We start from the raw sequence: 10,720 nt of genomic DNA on the forward strand, positions 1-10,720 counted from the left end.
AAGCAAAAATGGATGTAGAGGCGCGCAAATAGTCTCTTGAAACGGCGTGGCTGCTCTCAGGTTATAGTTAACATAGGTTAAATAGGTAGTTACTGTCATAAGGCGATTCAATGGAAAGACAAACGTGAAACTTCAACGTTTCATGATAGAGTCTGAATTACACAAATAATTTGCGCCTTTATCTACAATCCAGCAAACATGGGAAAATTGGATGTGAAGATTCTGCGATATTTAGCCTCTGAAAACTTTCGTGTTTTGACGGCGGTATGCGTCTCTTAACGTACATCTGTTTGCGAACCTAACCTATGCTTCTCTTTTACAGAAATCTACAAAATCTTTAATAAGCGTTTATAGAACCTGTTTATGCCATTATTGTCTCCCTAATTATAATAGTTGCACATCATTTCTCGTGTTTCAGGTCGAAATGGGTATGAAGAACCACGAGCTTGTACCTGCCTTACTCGTCGCACAAATAGCGAATCTGCGCTACGGCGGAGTTCACAAATTGCTGAAGGAGATGTGCAGGCATAAATTGCTCAGTTACGAACGAGGCAAGCGATGTAAGGCGTTTAAAATTTACGTTTGGCCCTACAGATTGTTAGGAATACACCCGAGACATGCTATCTGACAATAAAATTCCAGATGACGGTTTTCGCCTGACAAACGCCGGTTATGATTATTTAGCCTTGAAAGTCTTGACACAGAGAGGCACAATATGTTCCTTCGGCAATCAGATCGGCGTAGGCAAGGAATCCAACATCTACGTTGTTGCTAATGAAGACGAGACGCCGCTTTGTCTAAAGTTGCACAGGCTGGGTAGAACGTGCTTCCGGAACATCAAGGAAAAACGCGACTATCATCAGCACAGACATTCCGCGTCTTGGTTGTACCTGTCGAGAATCTCCGCGACCAGAGAATTCGCATATATGAAAGCACTTCTGGACAGAGGTTTTCCCGTGCCGAAACCAATTGACTTTAACAGGCATTGCGTTGTTATGGAGCTGGTTGAAGGTGGACCTCTGTACGTTTATCAGTGATACTTTTGTTACTGACTGAATGCCATTTAATTACATGTAATGATGTTATCGTGTTGTCTTTAGATGTAATGTAAATGAAGTCAGCAACGTGGAAGCATTGTACGACGAGCTGATGGACTTGATTGTTAGACTGGCGAATCATGGCGTTATACATGGAGATTTTAACGAATTTAATATAATGATGAAGGATGACGGTAAGCCTGTTATCATTGATTTTCCGCAGATGGTTTCTACGGAGCACGAAAATGCAGAGGCCTACTTCGAAAGAGACGTGACCTGCATTCGTGAGTTCTTTAAGAGACGCTTCGGATATGAGAGCGAGCTGTATCCGAATTTTCAAGATATATCGTAAGTAGTACATATCGGAAGAAACATGTTCTCATTTCTATTGTATATATTTACTGATCTAACGATTGTTAATATTTTACCCATTTTAGACGTGAAGACTCCATAGATGCTGAGGTCAAAGCTAGTGGTTTTGCGAGAAAAATAGACGAGGAAATTGGTGTTTTCTTATCAGAAATCGATATTGAATATAAAGAAGAAAAAGACGATGAGGATATCGAGAGTAGTGAGACCAGTCAGGAGGAAACGTATGAAGATTGCATTGATGATACTGAAGATTTGGAACATCAATTAAATGATTTACAATTCCAAGATCAAATTGCAAATGAAAGACTTGAAGTTCCGACAAGAAACATAGTAATAAATAATGACAATGAACATTCGAAGGAGGTATCTACAGTGCCATGTTCCGACAAGCAAAGTAACCCGGAAAATGAATGTGCAGGAAATAACGAAGACGTCACGGTAGAAAATTTAATAGCCAATGAAGAGCGCAACGATTGCACGTCGTATGGTTTACCATCAAGCACGGTAGATACAGCGACGTATGCTTTTGATGATACACGAAGTATACGGAGTGCTTCAACGGCCGCTACGATCGCGCCAGATGTGATAAAGAAGAGAACAAAATTAGCACTTAACAAACGCGACAAGAACCGAGCGAAGAGGGCACTTGTTAAGGGAGAAGCGAGCGCAGTGACGAGAATACGAAGGGATAATAGGGCTACAATTAAAGAATCGACGGGAATTTGGGGTTGGGAGTAAGGTACAAGTTATGTGAATGTTACAAAGTTATACAAATTGCAACTGATTAAATATTTGGTTCTTTAGATACTGAAGAATCTCAAAGTAAATACAGTATTTTAATATTATTGTTTCCTATGAGATGAGAAATATATTCAATTTTGAAAACGCATTAATTTCTCTTATATATTTATATTATCTTGTCTTCATTACAGTTTTTCGTCTGAACTAAATATCCACTCAGTTTCAAATGTATAATTTTGTAACATTAATTTCACATAATTGTAAAAACTTCCAAGCGAATTAATATATGTATGAACTAATACAAAATAAATAGTTTGCCCATATTACATACAAACTTAATATCCAAGCGTACACATATAATTCTCTGATTCCTTGAATGCTATTTTGCTAATAAAATTGAATACTAATGAGGAACCTCTTGTATCTAGGAGCATTAAGGAGATGACTTAATCTAAACCAAGCAGAGACATTCTAAAGATTCAGATTTTTCTGTCGCGTATTGAGCTCGTCGCAGCTTATCGTCGAAGCTAAAGTTCTCAGATTCTAAGTAAGTTTTTCACAAAAGATCAGACATCTCCAACATTTGTAGACCATGTGTCGCACACATTTTCCGACTCTCTTAACTTTCCCTTTTAGTTCTTCCCAATCCGAGAGCCCAATGACAGACCTCCTGAAACGTCGAACCAATTGGAAGAGAATTTTAAGAAATATCTCTAGAACATAGATCGCGAAGGATTTCCGATCTTTAGAGGCAAGAAGCGGTACAGTTCAGTCTCAAGTGTACAGGCACAAGAGGAGACCTCCAAAGAGGCACAGTCCAGAGAGGAACGGGTATATTTTGCTTCGTCTATTTCGTATCTATCCCATGTTACGTCACACCACCTCGTGGTCATAACGCGACGCGCGTACTGCTGACGCAGGGTCGATTGACGGCAAGGAAAAGTGGAACTGCATGCACGGCACAAATCGATTTGCCAGTTCCGACATATCTTTGCGACGGCATTACGCAACGGTTGGTGGTGCGATCGTTTCGGTTCGACATATTCGCGTCGCGAAGGATGCTCTGCACGATAGCGGTGGTAGTGAAAACAGCCGATAATGAGGCCGCGGCTGATAGCTTCATGTTATACATATGTATACGTGTAATTGCAGAGCGTGTGTATATATAGCAGCGAGTTGTCTCTTGAATGCTGAGTCCCGTCCCGTGCACGTTCTGTGTTTATAAAATTTATCCGGAAGTGACTTGACTCTCCAGGCGCATCACCGCTGAAGATTCATCTGTTTCGGGTGTCCGCAGGAGAGAATCATGGCCAACGACAATCTCACCGCTGTACTGTACGGCATCAACGATCTGCGCCTGGTTAGTACGTGCTGCCAAAGTACGATGACTCTGGCTTTACACGTGTTCAAATCGAACGTGGTGCTTTTATGATCTTATTTCGATCGAGCCGCAAACTTTCGTTTGCTTTGTATTTAACAAATGATGACGAGATTGATCGAGGTTCTCAGAGTGTATTAAAAATTATATTTTATTGAATTATATTTTATCGAGAAATGAAACATTTGCATTGAAATTCTCTACCAATCAGTTCGACGTTTCAGGAGGAGGGTCATTAGACTCTTCGATTGGAAAGAACTAAAAGGGAAAATTGAGAGAGTCGGAAAATCTGCGCGACACATAGTCTATAATGGTTCGAGATATATGATCTTTCGTGAAAAATTTACTCGGAAGTTATTTCTATTTCGTATAATCATTTATTAAATATTATTTATAACAATTTTTGTGATGTTATAGTTTACAGTGATATTTGATTTATGTGGTTTTGTATTTAAATAAAGTCTGTTAAATATACGATTTAAATGTATACATATTTATCTGCGCAAAGTTTCTAAAAGAAATTCAAAAATTTTTTCTCTATTCTATAAATATTTTATATACTTTTGTTAACCACTTTTCTTACAATTTCCCCTTTTTACTTGCATTTAATTATTTTATTTTAAATACATAGGGAAAGCAAAATACGTTATTTAGTATACAATATGATGAATATAAAAGATTATGGATAGCATTTTCATTGGATGTTGTATTGGACAAATTTGGAAAAGCAACATTTGGATTTCTTATTATTCAGATTATTTTTACATTCACATGTGTTGATCCCGATTCGTGAATATAACTGTTGCACACGAGACTGCAGCCGCCTTGCAAATCGATTGCACGTGAGCCTCCATATAAATTAACGGATTGACCTTTAAATTTGTATCATTTGAGCGTCGTGCTAGGCAATTCCTTTTACTGTATTATTTTTATTAGCTACTTCTTCCGTTTGACATTTTTATCTTAAAAAATAATAAGTAAAAAATTTTAATCTGACCACAATTATTCTATACAATTTATTTTCTAAAGTGACAAATTTTTTTTTATTATTACTTGCACAGCTTTCGCAATGCTGAACATATGTTTCTTATGATTAGATATAAATGCGATTTTTCTGTTTTAGGAAAATACGACTATCGAGGAACCAGGGGACGACGGTAAAATATGCTTTTTATTAATTTTTACTAGTTTTTGTCGTTTACGATAAGAAATTGTTACAAAAATGTCTGTAATGTGTACTGTTAACGCGATAAAAAACATATGAATAATATAATTAATATTAATGATACTATCTTCATAAAAAGCAGTTATTCAATTAATCAGCGTTTGCTAGTAATATTGTTTCTTTTATTAGAGGAAAATTATAGAAAAACCTAATGTGAAGTGTCTATATTTGAAATACGAAAGAATTCTTTATTCGATTGCATAAATCGGTATGAATTAATTTACATTGAGTGCTGTTGGTATGTACATACGATGACGCTCGTTGAAGTAATATGTAATGTTGTCCCAGATACGTAGTGATAACTTAAGAAGATTAATTTCAATCTAAAGCTGTTGAATCTCCGCGCGTATATTTGGATCTTAATTAGTCGAAAAGACTCTTTATCTTAAGTTTGGTCTGTCTTTTGATGAACAATAAAGAATTCGTTAAAATTACGAAATATAAGAAAGAAGCAATATAATAATTTGGGGAGCAGAATTAAGTTCATCATATTTGGGTGGAAAAGAAGGGAGAATTTGGAGAAATATATTATTCTTTTCTAGAAGTGCTCTTGGAAATGGGATGCGTAGGAATCTGTGGATCGGATGTTCATTATCTTGTTGACGGCAGAATCGGCGATTTTGTAGTGAAGAAACCAATGATCATCGGCCATGAGTCTTCCGGAACCGTTGCCAAGCTTGGGAAAAATGTCAAGACTTTAAAGGTACTTTATATGTTATGTACTTATTCAAAATTAATTACTTTTTGCCAGCTAATATAATTAATAGATATTAAAATATTCATCTGCATTATTCTTGCATAAAATATGTATATGAAGGAATAAAGGACTAAGAGCCGTGACAGGGTGTTAGTGTCTAAGTATTTTATTCTAAAATTGTGAAAAAATATCGCCTCAGCCAGGGTTTAAACCTTCCACTCGCTAGGCGGGTGTGTCTCAACCAATTCGACCACCGAGGCACATGGCAATATTTATCGCAAACAGTCTAATGTTGATTCCCGAATGCCACCTATCGTGACAGTATTCGAAAACGAGGACAAATCGTCAGTCTTAAAACACAGTACAATCATCCCTACAATGTATCCCCGTCATTACGCTCCCACCCGATTAAATAATTAAATAAAATTAAGAAACGCGTGTTACGTCTGCGTAAATTAACAAATTAATAAAATTCGTATGGCTCAAATGTGATAAACACAAATTTGTTTGTATATGAGATACATTCTTGAATTTCTTAATTTGTTTTTTAGGTCGGCGATCGTGTTGCCATTGAGCCTGGTGTGCCTTGCAGGATGTGCACGTACTGCAAACAGGGACATTACAATCTGTGCAAGGATATCGTGTTTTGCGCGACTCCACCCGTGCACGGCAGCTTAAGGCGTTTCTACAAACATGCAGCCGATTTCTGCTTCAAGTACGCATAATTAATTTAATACAGTTCGTTATTTCGTTTATACACAATTACGTTAAAACAAATGACAGTGTGTAAACAATCATGTAGATGCAAGGTACCTAGGTGGCTCTTCTTTAAATATAAAATAATTTGATAAGACATATAGCAGTTGAAGGATGAAAATTAATTTCTGTATTTGTGATCTTTTGCAATAGATTGCCCGATCACGTGAGTTTAGAGGAAGGAGCGCTTTTAGAGCCATTGTCAGTGGGAGTACACGCTTGCAAACGGGGCGGAATCGGGATCGATTCTGAAGTATTAATTCTAGGTGCTGGCCCGATCGGTTTGGTGACGTTGCTGGTAGCCAAAGCCATGGGCGCGAGCAAAGTGGTTATCACGGGTATGTGTTTAGAAGACTAAATCGTATAAAACTTGAGGCGAAAGAAAGAAATATTTCAATCCGCGGTTTTTAAGTTCTTTTTCATCTTCATTTAATATTTGAAGTTCAGTCACTTCCTCAAAAATTCTCTGCATTTTATTGGATACTGAACTTCTATTGTGTATCAATACAGTATTTTGGCGATTTTTTATTGAAGCAAGAGGAAAACTTGCGATACGGAGCGGAATGTTGCCACTTAACGGAAAATTTCGTAACGATTACGTTTATGGCGCCGCGATAATAAAATTTTTTGACGCTATATTGCAAAACCGTTTGCAAAGTGATAAGTAGATACTGAGTTGTGTAATTGTGAGTTTACGTAATAGCGAATGAGAGGAAAACATCCATATTACGCGTTCGAGATATGGAGCAACGGTGTTGCAATCGATCGCGAGATAAACCTTATCCAGGCTGTATTTAGCATGATAGATGCTACTTGTGGAATGTGGTATCGCCGAGGCCACGCAGTCACAAAGTGTAGTAGTCATATTTCTATTGTACATTTGAGCTACACATGTTCCAAGCTACCTTTTCAAGCGGACCAGCTCTCTTCTAAAATGTATATTTCCTCTTTTGTAGGTGGCACAATGCGTTTCACAAATAGCACAAGTCGTTTCTCGAGAAATTCTAAGTGCAACCTTATAACTGCATGTAAATGAAATGTGAATAGGCGCGATTTATGTTTGTAGATATCGTGGAAAGTAGACTGAACGTGGCGAAGAAACTAGGCGCCGACAGCACGTATCTGGTGCAAAAAAATAGATCGGAGGAGGATATGGTAGCTGACATACATGCGATCTTCGAGGGTGAGCCTAACAGGACGATAGACGCCTCCGGTGCACAAGCCTCAATTCGTTTAGCGATTCTCGTAAGTTACGAAACACATCTTTCTTGAAATTAGATCATACAAGATCAGATTGGCAGCCCACAGAAATTAGATTACAAATCGTATTTGTATCACATTAGGCGACTAAATCCGGTGGAGTCGTGGTATTAGTGGGAATGGGTGCTCCAGAGGTTCAAGTTCCACTAATAAGCGCCCTGATAAGAGAAGTCGACATCAGGGGTGTCTTCCGATACGCGAATGAGTAAGTTCTAATCAGTCAAGGGTAGTACGTTAAATAAAGATACAACTTCGATACTTCGTGCCAAGTTAAATGCCAAGATAATTGCCATAACAAATGAATGATTATGGGGGGAAACAGTCGTGTTTCTAAAAAAATCACGATCAAGACTTCTGTAGTTTTTAGTTGATTTAACTGATGCACTTTATCTTCACAGATGAAGTATCTAAACGGCTAATAGAAGATTAATCTTTGATTTTTTTCTGTTTCGTAGCTACAGTGACGCATTGAGGCTCGTCGCGTCCGGTAAGGTAGACGTGAAGCCGTTGATCACTCATAATTACAAGATAGAGGAGACCAAGCAGGCGTTTGAGACCAGCAGAACTGGAGCAGGCGGAGCTATCAAAGTTATGATCCACTGTAAATAGATGAATCGCAGTTGGAATTCTTTCTATCGAATACAATCATAAACTTCTATAAGAAATACTATACGAAAAGCTTTTATATTGCGACACGTTAAAAGAAAGAAATGTCTGGATATATTTAGATCGACGTGGATATATTGCAATTTGGCAGAATGTTTTAACACCGAGTCTTTCATCACGTTATTTCTTGTAACATTGCGCTATGCAGAATTTACATGCGACATTTTTTAAGCTACATCTATTATAACAAACTCAATTAACCGCATTACCCCGCATCGGTGCATACATAAGATTACTACACATGTGAGTTATTATTGTTCAAAAATATTATATAAATATATATTTTTACTGATAACATATTCCATGTTAATATTATTATATATTTTATTAAACAGATAAAAGATCAGATATTCAATTGATAAAAGTATTTATACTTTTCATTTCCAATTAGATGATTTCTTTATAATTAATACATTAAAACATAATTAGTGCATAACTTTCTCTGTTGAATTTATTACAATACTATTAAACACGTGGTTTAACTGCAATCAGACGGTGCTTTAAATAAATACATTATTATTAAGATTTTGCACACAAACAATAAAATATTTGCTGTTTAAAATTTAAAAAATTACAGTTTCCTGTGGTACATCGTGCATTTTCATTTTACTAATTTAATTTATAGCACAAATGTCTGAAACATTGAATATACAACAAATAAGAAATAGATTATTACGGATTTCATTCTACATAAATTAAATTTAACAAAATATTGTATTACAAGTGTTGCATGTATTGAAAATATATACAAAATATCCATCCGTGCGAACCACAAATTAGTAAGTTTTTTATTCATTCTTTATGCAATTTATCATATATTTTTATAAATGATCATCGTAATTGACGAGTTAGTGTATTTCGATATCCAGTATTTCAATAACTTCTAAGAAACATCTCAAATTGAAAAACATCTCAAATTTCTCCGTTAAATAATAACTCTTGTTGCATAATTCGTAGCATTTTCCACATGCGTTCCTTTCTCGGTCTCTCCGCCTCCGAAAATCGAGCGAAATGTTCATTTCCGCAAAAATCGAAAAGGGCGCGAAACGAGGAGACCAAACTGAAATACCGCGACGTGATTGGCCGGTCGTTTCGCCTCCCACCAATCGCGGACGTCTTGTCGGCGGCGGAGCCGCGGGCGCCGCGGCAGCCATGACACTCGTGGCCGCGTCGCAACATGAACAGTCGCGTTCGTTTCGCTCCGCGTTTCTCGCGTCCGTTACCGCCCACGAGTGAGTGTCGCGCGCCAGAAACGCTCGCGAACATCTTCCGCGCCAGGTACGTACGTGCACGCGTAACTGCCTTGTGGCCGTAATTGATAATTCGTAGCATTTTCCACATTCGTTCCTCTCCCGGTCTCTCCGCCTCCGAAAATCGAGCAAAACCTTCATTTCCCGCGAAAAGCGAAAAGGGCGCGAAACGAGGATACCAAACCGAAACACCGCGACGATTGGCCCGTAGGTTTCACCTCCCGCCAATCGCGGGCGTCTTGTCGGCGGCGGAGCCGCGGCAGCCATGACACTTGTGGCCGCGTCGCAGCATGAGTCGCGTTCGTTTCGCTCCGTGTTTCTCGCGTCCATTACCGCTCACGAGTGAGTGTCGCGCGCCAGAAACGCTCGCGAGCATCTTCCGCGCCGCGTCGGAGTGTCGGACGTTCGTCGCGATGCGGGCGTGGCGCGTACACGACCGGCGTCGCGAATATTCCCGGCTCCCAGGGACGGTCGTTTGGAGACTCGTCCGCGACAGTGACGCGAAGAGGCTGATTATCGTCAGGTATGTGCACGCGTAACTGCTTTGTGGTCGTAATTGATAATTCGTAGCATTTTCCACATTCGTTCCTCTCCCGGTCTCTCCGCCTCCGAAAATCGAGCGAAATCTCCATTTTCCGCGAAAAGCGAAAAGGGCGCGAAACGAGGATACCAAACCGAAATACCGCGACGTGATTGGCCCGTAGGTTTCGCCTCCCGCCAATCGCGGGCGTCTTGTCGGCGGCGGAGCCGCGGCAGCCATGACACTTGTGGCCGCGTCGCAGCATGAGTCGCGTTCGTTTCGCTCCGTGTTTCTCGCGTCCGTTACCGCTCACGAGTGAGTGTCGCGCGCCAGAAACGCTCGCGAGCATCTTCCGCGCCGCGTCGGAGTGTCGGACGTTCGTCGCGATGCGGGCGTCGCGCATACACGACCGGCGTCGCGAATATTCCCGGCTCCCGGGGACGGTCGTTTGGAGGCTCGTCCGCGACAGTGACGCGAAGAGGCTCACTATCATCCAGGTACGTACGTGCACGCGTAACTGCCTGTGGCCGTAATTGATAATTCGTAGCATTTTCCACATTCGTTTCTCTCCCGGTCTCCGTCTCCGAAGATCGAGCGAAATGTCCATTTTCCGCGAAAAGCAAAAAGGGCGCAAAACGAGGATTCCAAACCGAAATACCGCGACGTGATTGGCCCGTCGTTTCGCCTTCTGCCAATCGCGGGCGTCTTGTCGGCGGCGGAGCCGCGGCAGCCACGACACTCGCGCCGCAGCACGAGGAGTTATTTTATGCCTAATTTTGAACAATATACTTTTTACTGGTACGCAAAATTAGGATTTT

The 10,720-nt window shown here is 39.8% G+C and overlaps 2 protein-coding genes across 3 annotated transcripts; both read left to right on the top strand.

Moving 5' to 3' along the window:
• Positions 1-46: 46 nt before the first annotated feature.
• LOC105565371 (serine/threonine-protein kinase rio2) lies at positions 47-3,511 on the top strand. 2 transcript variants are annotated; one of them, XR_001009189.1, is made up of 8 exons: positions 47-264; positions 419-560; positions 643-1,021; positions 1,101-1,385; positions 1,475-2,148; positions 2,579-2,697; positions 2,787-2,981; positions 3,303-3,511. XR_001009189.1 is itself a non-coding variant. In XM_012018502.1 (5 exons), the coding sequence occupies exons 1-5, from the start codon at positions 199-201 to the stop codon at positions 2,145-2,147; spliced, it is 1,545 nt and encodes a 514-aa protein (XP_011873892.1). In that variant the 5' UTR covers positions 48-198; the 3' UTR covers positions 2,148-2,473. The 2 variants fall into 2 exon arrangements, 1 of the variants encoding a protein (XP_011873892.1); XM_012018502.1 differs by lacking the exons at positions 2,579-2,697; positions 2,787-2,981; positions 3,303-3,511 and having other exon boundaries at positions 48-264; positions 1,475-2,473.
• LOC105565370 (sorbitol dehydrogenase) lies at positions 3,437-8,908 on the top strand. The gene is made up of 8 exons (XM_012018501.1): positions 3,437-3,510; positions 4,652-4,685; positions 5,296-5,456; positions 6,002-6,165; positions 6,360-6,544; positions 7,273-7,451; positions 7,550-7,671; positions 7,922-8,908. Exons 1-8 carry the CDS (start codon positions 3,457-3,459, stop codon positions 8,073-8,075), a joined length of 1,053 nt encoding a protein of 350 aa, XP_011873891.1. The 5' UTR covers positions 3,437-3,456; the 3' UTR covers positions 8,076-8,908.
• The last annotated feature ends 1,812 nt before the right edge of the window (positions 8,909-10,720 follow it).

Source organism: Vollenhovia emeryi, unplaced genomic scaffold, assembly GCF_000949405.1.
Source record: "Vollenhovia emeryi isolate VEMERY1.0 unplaced genomic scaffold, V.emery_V1.0 DF939153.1, whole genome shotgun sequence".
In the NCBI taxonomy this organism is placed as follows: Eukaryota; Metazoa; Arthropoda; class Insecta; order Hymenoptera; family Formicidae; genus Vollenhovia; species Vollenhovia emeryi.

What these genes read in the sequence shown, in the direction of transcription:
- LOC105565371 (XM_012018502.1), top strand. Translation starts at nt 199, where the DNA reads ATGGGAAAATTGGATGTGAAGATTCTGCGATATTTAGCCTCTGAAAAC. An exon ending in ACTTTCGTGTTTTGACGGCG is followed by an intron (nt 265 to 418) that starts GTATGCGTCTCT and finishes CTCGTGTTTCAG; the next exon opens with GTCGAAATGGGTATGAAGAA. An exon ending in TTACGAACGAGGCAAGCGAT is followed by an intron (nt 561 to 642) that starts GTAAGGCGTTTA and finishes ATAAAATTCCAG; the next exon opens with ATGACGGTTTTCGCCTGACA.
- LOC105565370 (XM_012018501.1), top strand. Translation starts at nt 3,457, where the DNA reads ATGGCCAACGACAATCTCACCGCTGTACTGTACGGCATCAACGATCTG. An exon ending in CGAGGAACCAGGGGACGACG is followed by an intron (nt 4,686 to 5,295) that starts GTAAAATATGCT and finishes ATTCTTTTCTAG; the next exon opens with AAGTGCTCTTGGAAATGGGA. An exon ending in AAAATGTCAAGACTTTAAAG is followed by an intron (nt 5,457 to 6,001) that starts GTACTTTATATG and finishes TTTGTTTTTTAG; the next exon opens with GTCGGCGATCGTGTTGCCAT.